This window comes from Cynocephalus volans, chromosome 8 (genome assembly GCF_027409185.1).
Source record: "Cynocephalus volans isolate mCynVol1 chromosome 8, mCynVol1.pri, whole genome shotgun sequence".
Taxonomy (NCBI): Eukaryota; Metazoa; Chordata; class Mammalia; order Dermoptera; family Cynocephalidae; genus Cynocephalus; species Cynocephalus volans.
In genome coordinates this window covers 9,791,171-9,803,308 of record NC_084467.1, presented here as the reverse complement: position 1 = coordinate 9,803,308, position 12,138 = coordinate 9,791,171, and the positions used below count along the sequence as shown (strand labels likewise).

At 36.4% G+C, this 12,138-nt stretch overlaps 1 protein-coding gene across 7 annotated transcripts in view; it reads right to left on the bottom strand.

Annotated features, from left to right (window-relative positions):
- VPS13D (vacuolar protein sorting 13 homolog D) overlaps positions 1-12,138 on the bottom strand; it is a 256,779-nt gene that overhangs the window by 143,436 nt on the left and 101,205 nt on the right. For all 7 annotated transcript variants that reach the window (XR_010024193.1, XR_010024194.1, XM_063104869.1 and 4 more), the window contains 7 exons: positions 11,534-11,669; positions 10,353-10,400; positions 8,300-8,450; positions 7,896-8,106; positions 2,962-3,209; positions 908-1,099; positions 475-601 (listed from right to left, as the gene is read on the bottom strand). Coding sequence is in view for 5 of the 7 variants with exons in the window: in XM_063104869.1 (XP_062960939.1) it covers positions 475-601; positions 908-1,099; positions 2,962-3,209; positions 7,896-8,106; positions 8,300-8,450; positions 10,353-10,400; positions 11,534-11,669 (1,113 nt within the window). In the remaining 2 variants the exon portion in view is untranslated. The remainder of the gene's footprint in view (positions 1-474; positions 602-907; positions 1,100-2,961; positions 3,210-7,895; positions 8,107-8,299; positions 8,451-10,352; positions 10,401-11,533; positions 11,670-12,138) is intronic.

The following is a 12,138-nucleotide window of genomic DNA, read 5'->3' as shown; positions in this document are numbered from 1 at the left end:
TGAAACGGCACAATTTACTTTAAGGGTGAAAGGGATGGATTTCAAAACCTTATGCAAACAACTGGATTGGATTAATGGGGCTGAAGGCTTTACCAAAGGGTCAGTCTATCTCCACTCTGGTGCCAGCTCCTTTGCCTGTGCTAAAAGCTTACAGGGGAAGAGAAACTGCAGAGGAGAGAAGGGGAACATGTGGGTTTCTCTTCATTGGCAGAGTTATGAATAGGAGAACGATTTCAATACATGTAAAATAAAACTAGCTTTCATTATAAGACAACCAAATGGTTTATTTTCAGTATCAAATAACACAGAAATTAGATCCAAAAAAAATCCCATTAGGTCATGGTTCTATTCCCCTGCCAAGTCAGGATTGTTATCTATAGCATATTTCCACTTACACAGATATATTATAGCCTTTGCTAATTTTTTCCCTTCCCCAGGAGCTTATTTCCCCATCCCATAAATAACTGTACTCACAGGTTTGGCTGCTCTTTGTCAGCATAGCAGAATAAGAGAGGGCTCAGGCTCCGGGCCAGCTCATGTTCCTCAAACTGACCTGCAGCATCTGTCTTTGCATTGTCCTGTCTGAAGATCAGTGGTAACCCTTAAGGAAAGAGGGGGAAAGTTTATATCAATCTCACCCAGTCTATCTAAAAGAGATGCAAATAGTAAAAAGAAAAAAAAAATCATCAAGGGGGAAAACAGTGAAAATTGAAGTTATCTACTGGACCCAGTTCACTGTCTAAAAGGACAGTTTTGACCATGATTCAGCACTTATTATAGAAGCAGGAAAGTTTTGCAGCTTAGACTGTTGAAGTAATCTATTTGCGTTGGCTACACTTAGTAGAGCAAATAAATCAGAATTCCCATGACCAATGTCAAAGGCCTGCTTGAGCAGTCTCTGTCATACCTGTTTTATTAATCAGCCAATATGGAGCAGAAATGAAGATCTTTAAGGATCCTTCTGCTCGACAGACAATCCGGATGGTGAGGTTCAGCTGCCGCCGGTTGATGTCATAGAGGCGCATTCTTACCATATAGTTTTGGGTTCCAGGTGGAATGAGCAATTCTTTACAGAAGGGAAAATTCTCCAGTGATACCCCTAAAGAAGATACAAGCTATTATCTTTCTAGGTTCTTGCTTCAGTTTGTCAAAATAGCCCACAACACAACTAAATTGAATTCCTTTTGGAAAAATCTACAAGTTGAGCATGCCTAATCCAAAAACCCAAGCCTTAAATGCTCCAAAATCTGAAATTTTTTGAGCACCAACAAGACTCTTAAAGGAAATTCTCATTGGAGATTATAGGGATGCTCAACTGGTTAAGAATATATAATGCAAATATTCCAAAATCCAAAAAAATCCATAATCCAAAACACTTCTGGTCCCAAGCATTTTGGGTGAGGGATACTGAACCTGTATGTAACTGGTAAAAATCTCATTTGAATGGCAATTTTTCCTCTAGCTGGGCGAGAAGAAATACGAAACAAACCAGATGGTCTAGAAGTCACATTAGGGAGTCTAAACTGCATAATTAAAAGCATTAGAACACCAAGAAAACTAGCAGTAATAGTTATGATTATTAGGAGTTTGCTATACATCAGGACCTGTGCTAGGTGCTAGAAACATAGTAAGGCAAGTACTGGGTAAAAGTCAATGTTCTACAGCCAGACTGCCTGGCTTCACATCTCCAGTCTGTCCTTGTTATCTGCATGATGTGGAGCAAAATAATTAACCTTTCTGGGTCTCACCAGGAAAATGCAAATAATAATAGTATCTATATCACAGGATTGTCATGAAAAGTGGTAATTCACATTAAAGTATGATGCCTAAGATGAGTGAGTGGTGGTGGGGTGGGATGACATTTCCATTTTGTACAGGGGCTCAATAAATATTTAAAGAAATATATTAGAAAACTAACTACTTAAAGGCCAAAGACTGACTTTAGAATGAATAACTAGAATTGCACTGTTTTTCTTTTCTAAATTAAGTTCAATGGTTTATATTTGAAATGTAACCTTGTCACTGTGGGACACATTGCTTAAGCTCAATGAGTTTCAGGTTGCTCATCTGCAAAACAGGGTAACACCTGTCTCAGTCTGAAACATGTGCTCTTGTGGAGATCAAATGAGATAATATAGTGAAAGCACAAAACTATAGAAAGATAAATATCTAAGTTATTATTACTTCAACATGTCTATGAAGTCTTTTTTTTTTTTTTTTTTTTTTTTTTCCGTGACCGGCACTCAGCCAGTGAGTGCACCGGTCAGTCCTATATAGGATCCGAACCCGCGGCGGGAGCGTCGCCGCGCTCCCAGCGCAGCACTCTACCAAGTGCGCCACGGGCTCGGCCCATGTCTATGAAGTCTTAAAGAAACATACTTCCTGCCCAAAGTCCAGAGGTAACTTTTTGCTTCAAGTGCTGCAAATATGATAATGATTCTCTACCTTGACTTCATTCACCTTACAAATGAAAATTACTTAATGTATTAAACATTCCAAACCTCCATTTCTTCATCAGTAAAATGGGACAAATGACTATGGCTGTAAGGATTACATGAATTCACATGTGTGAAAGAGGCTGGCTTATGCCTGGATTATAGTGTGTGCTTAGCAAACTCCCTTCCCTTAAAAGAGAATGGGAGACATATGATTTTGCTCATTCTACAGCTAAGAAAAAACATGGTTTGAAAAGATGAAATAACTTCCTATAATCACACATCAAGTAAGCAATATAAGAAAAAAGCTCCACTTAGTGTTTCTTCTGCAAATCTTTGGTTTGTTCAGTTTTTGCTTTCAACAGTTTTTCTATCAGTTTTTTTTTAACTGCATAATTCCCTTCAGCTGGTTTATTGAGATATTATGTGTGCCACAATTTCTCCACGAGGTTTACCAAATAATCACAAAATACTCATTGATATTTCCATAGAACTACTACAAATGAACAAGTGACAACATCCTTACCCAATTCAATGTTCTGGGAGGTATCAGCTGTGTGGAGAGCTGCCTCCTTGCCAGGTTTCAGTGTCCCATTAATTGGCATTCCTTTAACATAAAAATCAAGTTCACATGGTAGCAAGTTGCAGATTACCACAGTTGGCAGGAGATATATAGTATGTCCGGGCTGTCTGAAAATCTGTTTCGCACTGTCAGAAAATATGTGTGAGGGCATGTAATCTGGATAATTCTCTTTCTTTATAGCCACACAAAACCTACAAAGACAAAATGATGTGAAAACCATCAGCTTAAATGAAGACTTCAATTTCTCTCTCCTTAGCTGAGTATGAGAAAGAATAACATTAGAATGGTTCAGCAAATACATTTACTGAGGTATAATTAATACACCATAAAATGTATAGATTTTAAATGTTCAGTTTGATGAGTTTATACACCTCTATAACCACCCAAAACAAATTATAGAATATGTCCCTCACTCCAGAAAGTTCCCTTGTGTCCTTTCCAATCAATATTCTTTCCTGTCATTCAAGCAACCGCTTTCTAATATTTATCACTACAGATTAGTTATGTCTGTTCTTGACTCTTTTTCATTGCCTATTAGTTCACCATGGCATGAACAAATCATTTTTTATTTATTCATTATCCTGTTGACAGCCAACTGGGTTGTTTCCAGTTTAGGGGTAAATGAACATTCTTGTACAAGTATTTTTGTGGACATCTACCTTCATTTCTCATAGGCAAATAGCTACAGGAAGACTTGCTGGGTCCTTAACTTTTATAAGAAATGATTACACATTTCTCTGAAGTGGTTGTACCATTTTACACTCCCACCAGCTATTTATGAGAGTTCCAGTTGCTACACATCTTTGTCCACATTTGGTATTGGCAGTCTTTTTTATTTTATGCTTTCTAGAGAGAGTAAAACATTACTCACTGTGGTTCAGATCTGCTTTTCACTAATGATTAATGATGCTGAGCATCTTTTCATTTATTTATTAGCCATCTGTATATTTTCTTCCATAAATTGTCTGTTCACGTATTTTGCCTGTTCTTTCCATTACGTTATTTTTTTATTACTGATTTATAGTTATTCATATATTCTTTATAAAAATGAATGGCAATTTTTTATTACTGATTTATAGTTATTCATATATTCTTTATAAAAACCCTTTGTCAGATATGCAAGGGTACTTCAAAAAGTTCATAGAAAAATAGAAATACAAATTTTTCCAGGAACTTTTTGAAGTACCCTCGTATACAAATATACATTTCCATTTCTGTGGTTGTCTGTTCCTTTTCTTACTGGTTGTGTACTAATGAACCAAAAATATAAATTTAACAAAAACTAATTTCTCAAGTTTTCTTTGGTGTTTAGTACTTTTTGTATAAGAAATCTTTGCCTACCCCAAGGTCATAAAGACATTTTTCTGTGTTTTCTAAAAACTTTACGATTGTTAGAGTTTTACATTTAGGTCTGATTAATTTTTGCATGTGAAGTAAGATAGGGTTCATGTTTTCATAGGGATAGCCATTTGTTCCAACAATATTTGTTAAGAAGAATTTCCTTTCCCCCACTAGACTGACTTGGGGCCTTAATTAAGTCTGCTTATGTGTGGGTCCACTTCTAGATTCCCTTTTTTGTCCCACTGATCTATATTTCTATCTTTATGCCAAAAACACACTGTCTTAATTACTGTGGCTATACAGTAAGTCTTTAAAAGAGGCTTTGTTAAGTCATCTAGAACTTTGTACTTTTTCAAGACAGCACTGAATATTCAAGACAGCACTGAATATTCAAGATCTCTTGCATCCCTATATAAATTCACAATTAGCTTGTCCATTTCTTCAAAGCAGCCCATTGGAATTTTGATAGGGATTTTATTGTATCTTCAGATCAATTTATTGAGGATGGAAATCCCAACTATATCAAGTTTTCCAATCCACTAACTTGGTATAGCTTTCCACTTACTTAGGTCTATAATTTCTCTCAACAAAGTTTTTAACTTTTAGGGTAGAAGACTCAGACATCATTCATTAGATTGATTCCTGGATATTTAATATTTTTTGATGCTATTGTAAATGGTATTTTTTAAAATCACATCTTCCAGTTGTTCATGGCTAGAATATAAGAACACAATTGACTTCTATAGGTTGACTCTGAACCCTGAAGTCTTGATAAATTAGGTATAGCAATTTTCTTATATATTCCATGGCGTTTTCTACATATCCAATTGTGTCATTTGCAAATAACAGTTTTACTTCTTTTCAGATCTTTATGCTTTTTGTATTTCTTATTTATTTCTTATTCATTTAGCCTTACTGCAATAGCTAGGACTACTACTGCCATGTTGAGTGCCCAATTCCCAGTCTTAAGGGAAAAGAGTTTGTTTCACCATTGAGTATGATGTTAGCTACAGGTTTATCACAGATGTTCTGTAACCGATTGAAAAAGTTCTCTTTTATTCCTAATTTGCTGAGTGTTATGAACAGAATATTCATGTCAACCCAAAATTCTTATGCTAAAGCCCTAACCCCCATGTACTGGTATTTGGAGGTGGAGCCTCTGGGAGGTAATTAAGTTTAGATGAAATCACGAGGGTGGAGCCCCCATGATGGGATTAGTGTACTCAGAAGAAGGGAAAGGAGACCAGAGCTCACTCAGTCTCTCTCTCTGCCATGTAAGGACACAATGAGAAGGCAGCCCTATGCAAGTCAGGAAGAAACCCTCACCAGTAACTAAATCTGCACCTTGATTTTGGACTCCCCAGCCTCTTAGAGCTATGAGAAATAAATGTCTGCTGTTTAAGCCACCCAGTCTATGGTATTTCATTACAGGATGCTTAGCTGACTAAGATGCCGAGCATTATTATGAACGAACTATAAATTCCATCAAATGCTATTTTTTTGCATTTACTGAAATGATCTGATGTTTTTTTCTCTTTTAGTCTCTTAATATGGTGAATTACATGTATTGATTTTCAAATGTTAAACTAATCTTACATTTCTGTGACAAATCCCACTTGCTGAACTCTATTTGCTAATATTTTCTTAAGAATATTTGTATCTGTTCATGGGGAACACTGGTCTGTAATTTCTTTTTTTTATAGTACCTATATCAGGTTTTGGTATTCAGGATACGCTGGCCTCATAAAATGAGTGAGGAACCGTTCCCTTCTCCTTTATTTTCTAAAAAGATTTTGTGTAAAACTGGTATTATTTCTTCCTTAAATGTCTGGTAGAATTCACTAGTGAAGTCATATGGCCCTAAAGTGTTCTTTGTGGGAAGGCTTTTTTATAAATTAATTTAATAGTATCAGGTTATTTAGATTTTCTACTTCTGTGGGTCAGTTTTGGTAATTTGTGTTTTTCAAGAAAGGTACCATTTAAGTGTGGAATTTATTGACATAATACTGTTCTTATCTCCTTTTAATTCTTTTAATGTCTGAAGGATCTGTAATAATGTCTCCTTTTTTTCATTCTTTAATTGACCATTTGTGCTTTCTCTCTTTTCTCTTTGATCACTCTTGTTAGAGGACTATCTAATTTATGAATCTTTTTTAAAAGCCAATTGACATTGTTGACTATTTGTTCTCTAGTTCATTAATTTCCACTGTTATTTTTGTTTCCTTTTTCTATTTCTGTGTTTAACTTGCTCTTCTTTTCCTAGCTTCTCGTAGAAGATTAAATCAGTGATTTTATATCTTCCTTGTTTTCTAATGTGACCATTTAAAACTATAATTTTCCCCCTAGAAACTGCTTTTGCTGCATCCCCCATATTTTAACATGTCTGTTTTTTTATTATTGTTCAAAGTGTTTTCTAATTTCTTTCGTGATTTCTTCTTTGACCCCTGGACTATTCAGAAATATACTGTTTCATTTCCAAATATTTGGGGATTATGCATCTTGTTGATTTCTAGTTTAATTCTATTGTGATCATGAATATATTCTGCATGGTTTCAAGTCTTTGAAATTTATTGATTTTTGTTTTATGATCCAGCAGGTGGTCAATCTCGATGAATGTTCCACACGTTCTTGGAAAGAATGTACAATCTAGAGTTGCTGGGTAAAATGTTCTATAAATCTCAATTAGAACAAGCTGACAGCATTGTTCAAATCTTTTATATCTTTGATTCTTTGCTTCTATAAACTACTGAAAAGGAAGTGCTAAAGTCACAGCTGGGGCTGTGTATCTATCTATTTCTCCCTTTAGTCTGTTAATAGTCCGTACATCTTGGTAAATGGTATACTGAGATTATTTACACTATTGTTTGTACCTCTCCTGTACGTTTAAACTAATTCTCTGTCTTTGCTATAAAGAAAACTAAAGCTAATAATCTGTAATCCAAATAAGTTTAAACTTATTAAATTTATTAGAGTCTAATGATAGCAATCCAGTTTTTTTTCCAACACTGAATCTAGTAACATATTATTTATACTCTTCAAAAGGGGAAAACAGGAGTTTAAATGGATAGGCAATTTTATCAAAGCCCTCCCAAATGTCAGTGCTAGGTGCATGAACCTTCACCCAAATTATTTTGAAATCTCTCATTCAAAAAACTCCCATCCCCAGGATTATTGCTACCCAATTTAGGGATGGGAACTGTTTTTTTTTTTTTTTTTTTTTTTTTAATTTAAAAACATGACCCACATGTCCTCTTCTTTATGCTGATGTATACATACAAGTTCCTAACCTGATATGTGTGGGCAATGTGTTTCTTGGTTGTTTCTCCCAAAAATATTAGATGATAAGTAGCTCCTCTGCCCCCTCCAAAGATTAACCCTTAAGTTCTCATGAACTCTAACTCAAGAACTCAAGGAATAAGAACTTCAGGGTCTTAAGTAAGCACAACTGAATCAACAAGGGCCCTCAATGTCAGTGGTAATAGTCACCCTGAGGAAAAAGAAAAGGAAAACTTACATGCCACTGCAGCAGTACATACCTGAAGAATCGGCTTTTTTCCGTGTCCATAGAGTGGCACTCTCGTTTGCTGCTACTAACCTCTGTAGTCTTCACTACATTGGTCCAATGAATAGGAGCCTTACAGAAAAATACTCCCAATCCTTTGGGACGAGCCTGCAGTCGCCAAGAAGTGAGGTGCAAAGGTACAGCCAACGAGTCCCCTGGCATGACAGCAGGAAGCACCACTGGCTCTGCCACAGAAATAAGTATTAGCACCCTCAGGCAATAGCTCTCCACCCCAAACACTGGCCATCTCAGGACAAAAGGAAGACAGATTATGTATATTGACTGTTTGGGAAGGTACCCACTGCGGAAAAAGAGACCTGACAACAGTCAACACATATTTATCAAGCATTTACTATATTCTAGACAATCAAAACATACTGTCTGGAGCTGATGGGCTATCCAGCCTTAGTTCCATTGGAGTCTCAAGTCTGTTCCTCACAATGAGGGCTGATCGGACAGTGATTACTTTCCGAGCACTGCCTTCCATAGTCACCGCGAAGACCACCCGGACAGGTGGAAGTGAAGAGAACTATGAAAGAGAGAGAGAGAGAAAATAGCAGTGCTTTGGGAAAAAAACACACAAAACATAACAATACCAACCAAAATGTCTAAATCAAAAGCATTTTATTATTACTATAGCTCTTCAGTGAAATTAGTCATTAAACCTTAAAACCATTCAGCTTTAATGGGAGTGAACACCCTATAAATATATACTACTAAAAGCAGCCAATTCTAAAAATTTCTACAAAAATAGACAATCTGCTCAGATATGATATCACAAAGTGTATCACAAAGAAAAATCAGCCTTAGGCCTCTAGACACATTATAAAACAACTTCACCTAAGACTGCAGTAATAACTTGTGGTTTGGTAAGAAAGTATCTGCTGGAGTTAACTTTCATTCACAATGCCCTTGGGTTCCCACACGTCAGCCCTTGTATGGAAACAAATCTACAGAGTTGTTTTCAACTCTACTGGAGGGGAATAAAATAAAGATTATCCAAAGCAACTAAAATCAGAAACACTGAGGTAGGACTCTGCAAAACATTAAATGATTTACCTTCTGTCGTATTTTCCTCCCAAATATTAAATTGAGAAAAAATTCTTTGAACACTAACAATGGGTTGGGTACTACCCATTGTTCTAACAGAAAAACAGAAGGAAGTTTTCAGAGATTAAAACTTGTCTTTGTAAAATTCAGACAGTGTATAAGAAAGAGTTGTCTGTATTGGAAGTGCCTTTCATAGGAACAAGTAACAACTTCTTTTTTTTCCTAAATGTCATAAAAGTTACTCTTTATGCCCCTATACTACTTGTTAATATGCCTATGGAAAGACCAATGTTTATATTTCAAAAAACTTTAAACAAACTTTTCTTTCTTCACAATAACCCTCTGGGTTCTATTCAATAATCACTCTTATGAATAGGACACTGAGGTTCAGAAACTCAACATAATGGAGGAAAAATTATTTCTGGTCTTGGGTGGCAGCCACTACATTATTTTTCCATATGCTCATTCCCACATTCAAAACACACTTTGTGCTACTACCATGTGACAGGAAAAAAAAATTTTTAAGTATAAAATCTCACATTAGGTATACCAAAGAGAAAGTTTCTGAAAGTACAAGTGTCCAGAACATAATGACAATGCTTTCTTACTAGAGAAACAAATGACACCGTATTCAAGCTTTTCATTCTGCCAACTTTTTTATTAAAACAAACAGTGTGTGGAAATTAACCTAATACACAATAAAATGAGGAGCTCCATGTTTTGAATCAAGACTTCCAGGAAGTACAATTGAAAAGACAAACTATAATTTTCTGGAGGGGTTTTAGAGGGACACCAATCCTAGGCACAAAACATCATCCTAGCTCAAAGTTTCCACCTACCCACCCCCAATAAAGCCCCAAAAGAATCAAGGCCAATAACTATTTGAAATCTTAAATGTCACTGCCTCTAAACCTACTTGAAATTTCACATTTCAAAACTTATGATCTTCAGGGAAAAGAAATTATAAGCAAAAGGCCTGTGTCATCTTATGATAATGTTTCAAAAGCTGAATAGGAAAAAAATCTTACTACTTTTCCTTCTTATTTACTTTCATGATCTTTCGACCCAAACCTCTGAAATACATATAGCCATGCCAGGGTTAATTTCTATTTTAACAAAGAAAGAAAAAGAGACCTTGGACCAAAACATTTGTATTTTCTTCTCCTTCCCTTTAACATTCAGTCTCATGTGCTGAATTAGGTGAAAACATTTTCTTGCAAGTCTTTGGAAAAGGAAGGTAATCATTAATAGAAAAGGGCAGAGATAAATTCCAATCACACATATGTCACAGTCCTCTGAACAACAAGAAACGTATACCTACACATGGTTCAGGCATAGTGTATATACTAAATAACCAATGACAACAGAAAATCATACTCACATAAACCTGGGGGTGTATAATATTTGTTCTGCTGCTTGGGCTGCCAATCTAAGAAAGATTCCAAAAGTCAGAGTCAGCACAGACCTAAGACAATAACAGCATTATGACATTCAATGACAATGTAATTGCTTGAAAGGGTGGTGTTTGTAAATATTTTCAGGTAAAGTTTGGTCTACTACAAAGATAAAACATCTTCTCTTGGAAGACATCAAAATAACAATATTCATTTTACAACCATTCAATGTATGCAAAATTTCTCCAGAATGTATCAATACAAATGAAAGGTACAGGGCAGGGGAAGGTTTGCTGTCCTTCAATTCCTAAGAATGAATGTAGGCAGAAAAGTCACACTGAAAAAAAAGTTCTATTTTTCCTAAGGAACTCGGGGCACCAGAGAGCAGCAGTGAAAATGAACACTTGTAGAACACTGTTATCCAAGAACATGTTTCATGAAGAAAGCAAGCAGGAGGAAAGCTACACATCTCTGCAAATCTGCCCTTTCCAGCTCACCGCTGGCTACCGAAAAACGAGTGCAGTCATCCTATGAAGAATGAGTGAGCACTGGGCCAGGACACCAGCCTCTATCTGCACTCCCAGTTGGGGGTGCTACCTGCATCACTCCCCAGGCTGGCCCTCCAACCCCTAGGACTATCAGCTGGGGTAAAAATAGGGCAAAGGTGTGTGAGAATATGTGTGATCAGAAAATAAACAACAGTGGACATCAATCTTTGCACCACAGAGAAGGATTTAGAGACACAGAGCTAAAAAGATCAAGGAGCAGCATTATAAGAAATGTAAAAAGATAGTGTATAAAGGAAGCATAACAATATGTGAAATAAAGCCAATACTCAGGTCTGGCAGACTGGTAAACTGTCAGTCAGGCCAGCTGAGCATGAAACAGATCTGTGCAGGTGGGGTAATGTGTTATTGTCAATTTTAAGTCTTATTTTTCCTACTGAAATTAACCATTGATTGCCTGGCTTATCTACACATTGATTGCCAGTGCCTATGACTGACCCAATATAATCTTAAGTCTTCTTCCTAGAACTAGGGAAAACAAAGAACAAGAAAATTTCATAAGAGCAAGGTCATTACAGGCTTAACCATCTGACTGCCTGGCTTTAAGGGAATTTGGCTGTGGCACAATTTTACCATTAAACACCTATTCTACAGCCACACACCATAGAGGAAGATGAATTTTTATCTGGTGCTGCGTATCGGAAAAAGATGCCAACTTTATCCACAGACACTGGGCTCACTTGCTCCCAGCCATTTACTCTCACTTGCAGTTGATGAATTCGAAGGTCGTGGGTATGTCTGTCAGGCAGAACACAGAAAAATTATTAAGCACAATTTCAAGAAAGGAGGAAAAGTAGAAGCAGAGACTCAAATCTGATTCACTATATGATGGCATAAAAACCCAGTTGGCTAAGCCTTTTGAGGGTTATCTAATGCAAGGGAAATCAAGAGAATAGGTTAACTGGGTTTTATGCTCACAACACAAATTGCAAGATCTGTAAAGCTTTAGCAAGAGTGGCATTTACCTTCCCATTGTACAAACCATGCAGATCCTGTACACCATCCCAGGTTTTTCCCCCACTAATCCCACCCCAACATTTATAAATATGGACATCAGCTAAAATCATTTCAATGGGGTGGTAAAAAATGTACTAGCAATTTAATCATATAACCATACTGTTGAACATGCATAAAAATATCTCTTCTTGGTTCCTCTGTTGAACATCCTACTTCTCTGAGAACCACATTCAGTTGTTTGGCTTCAGCT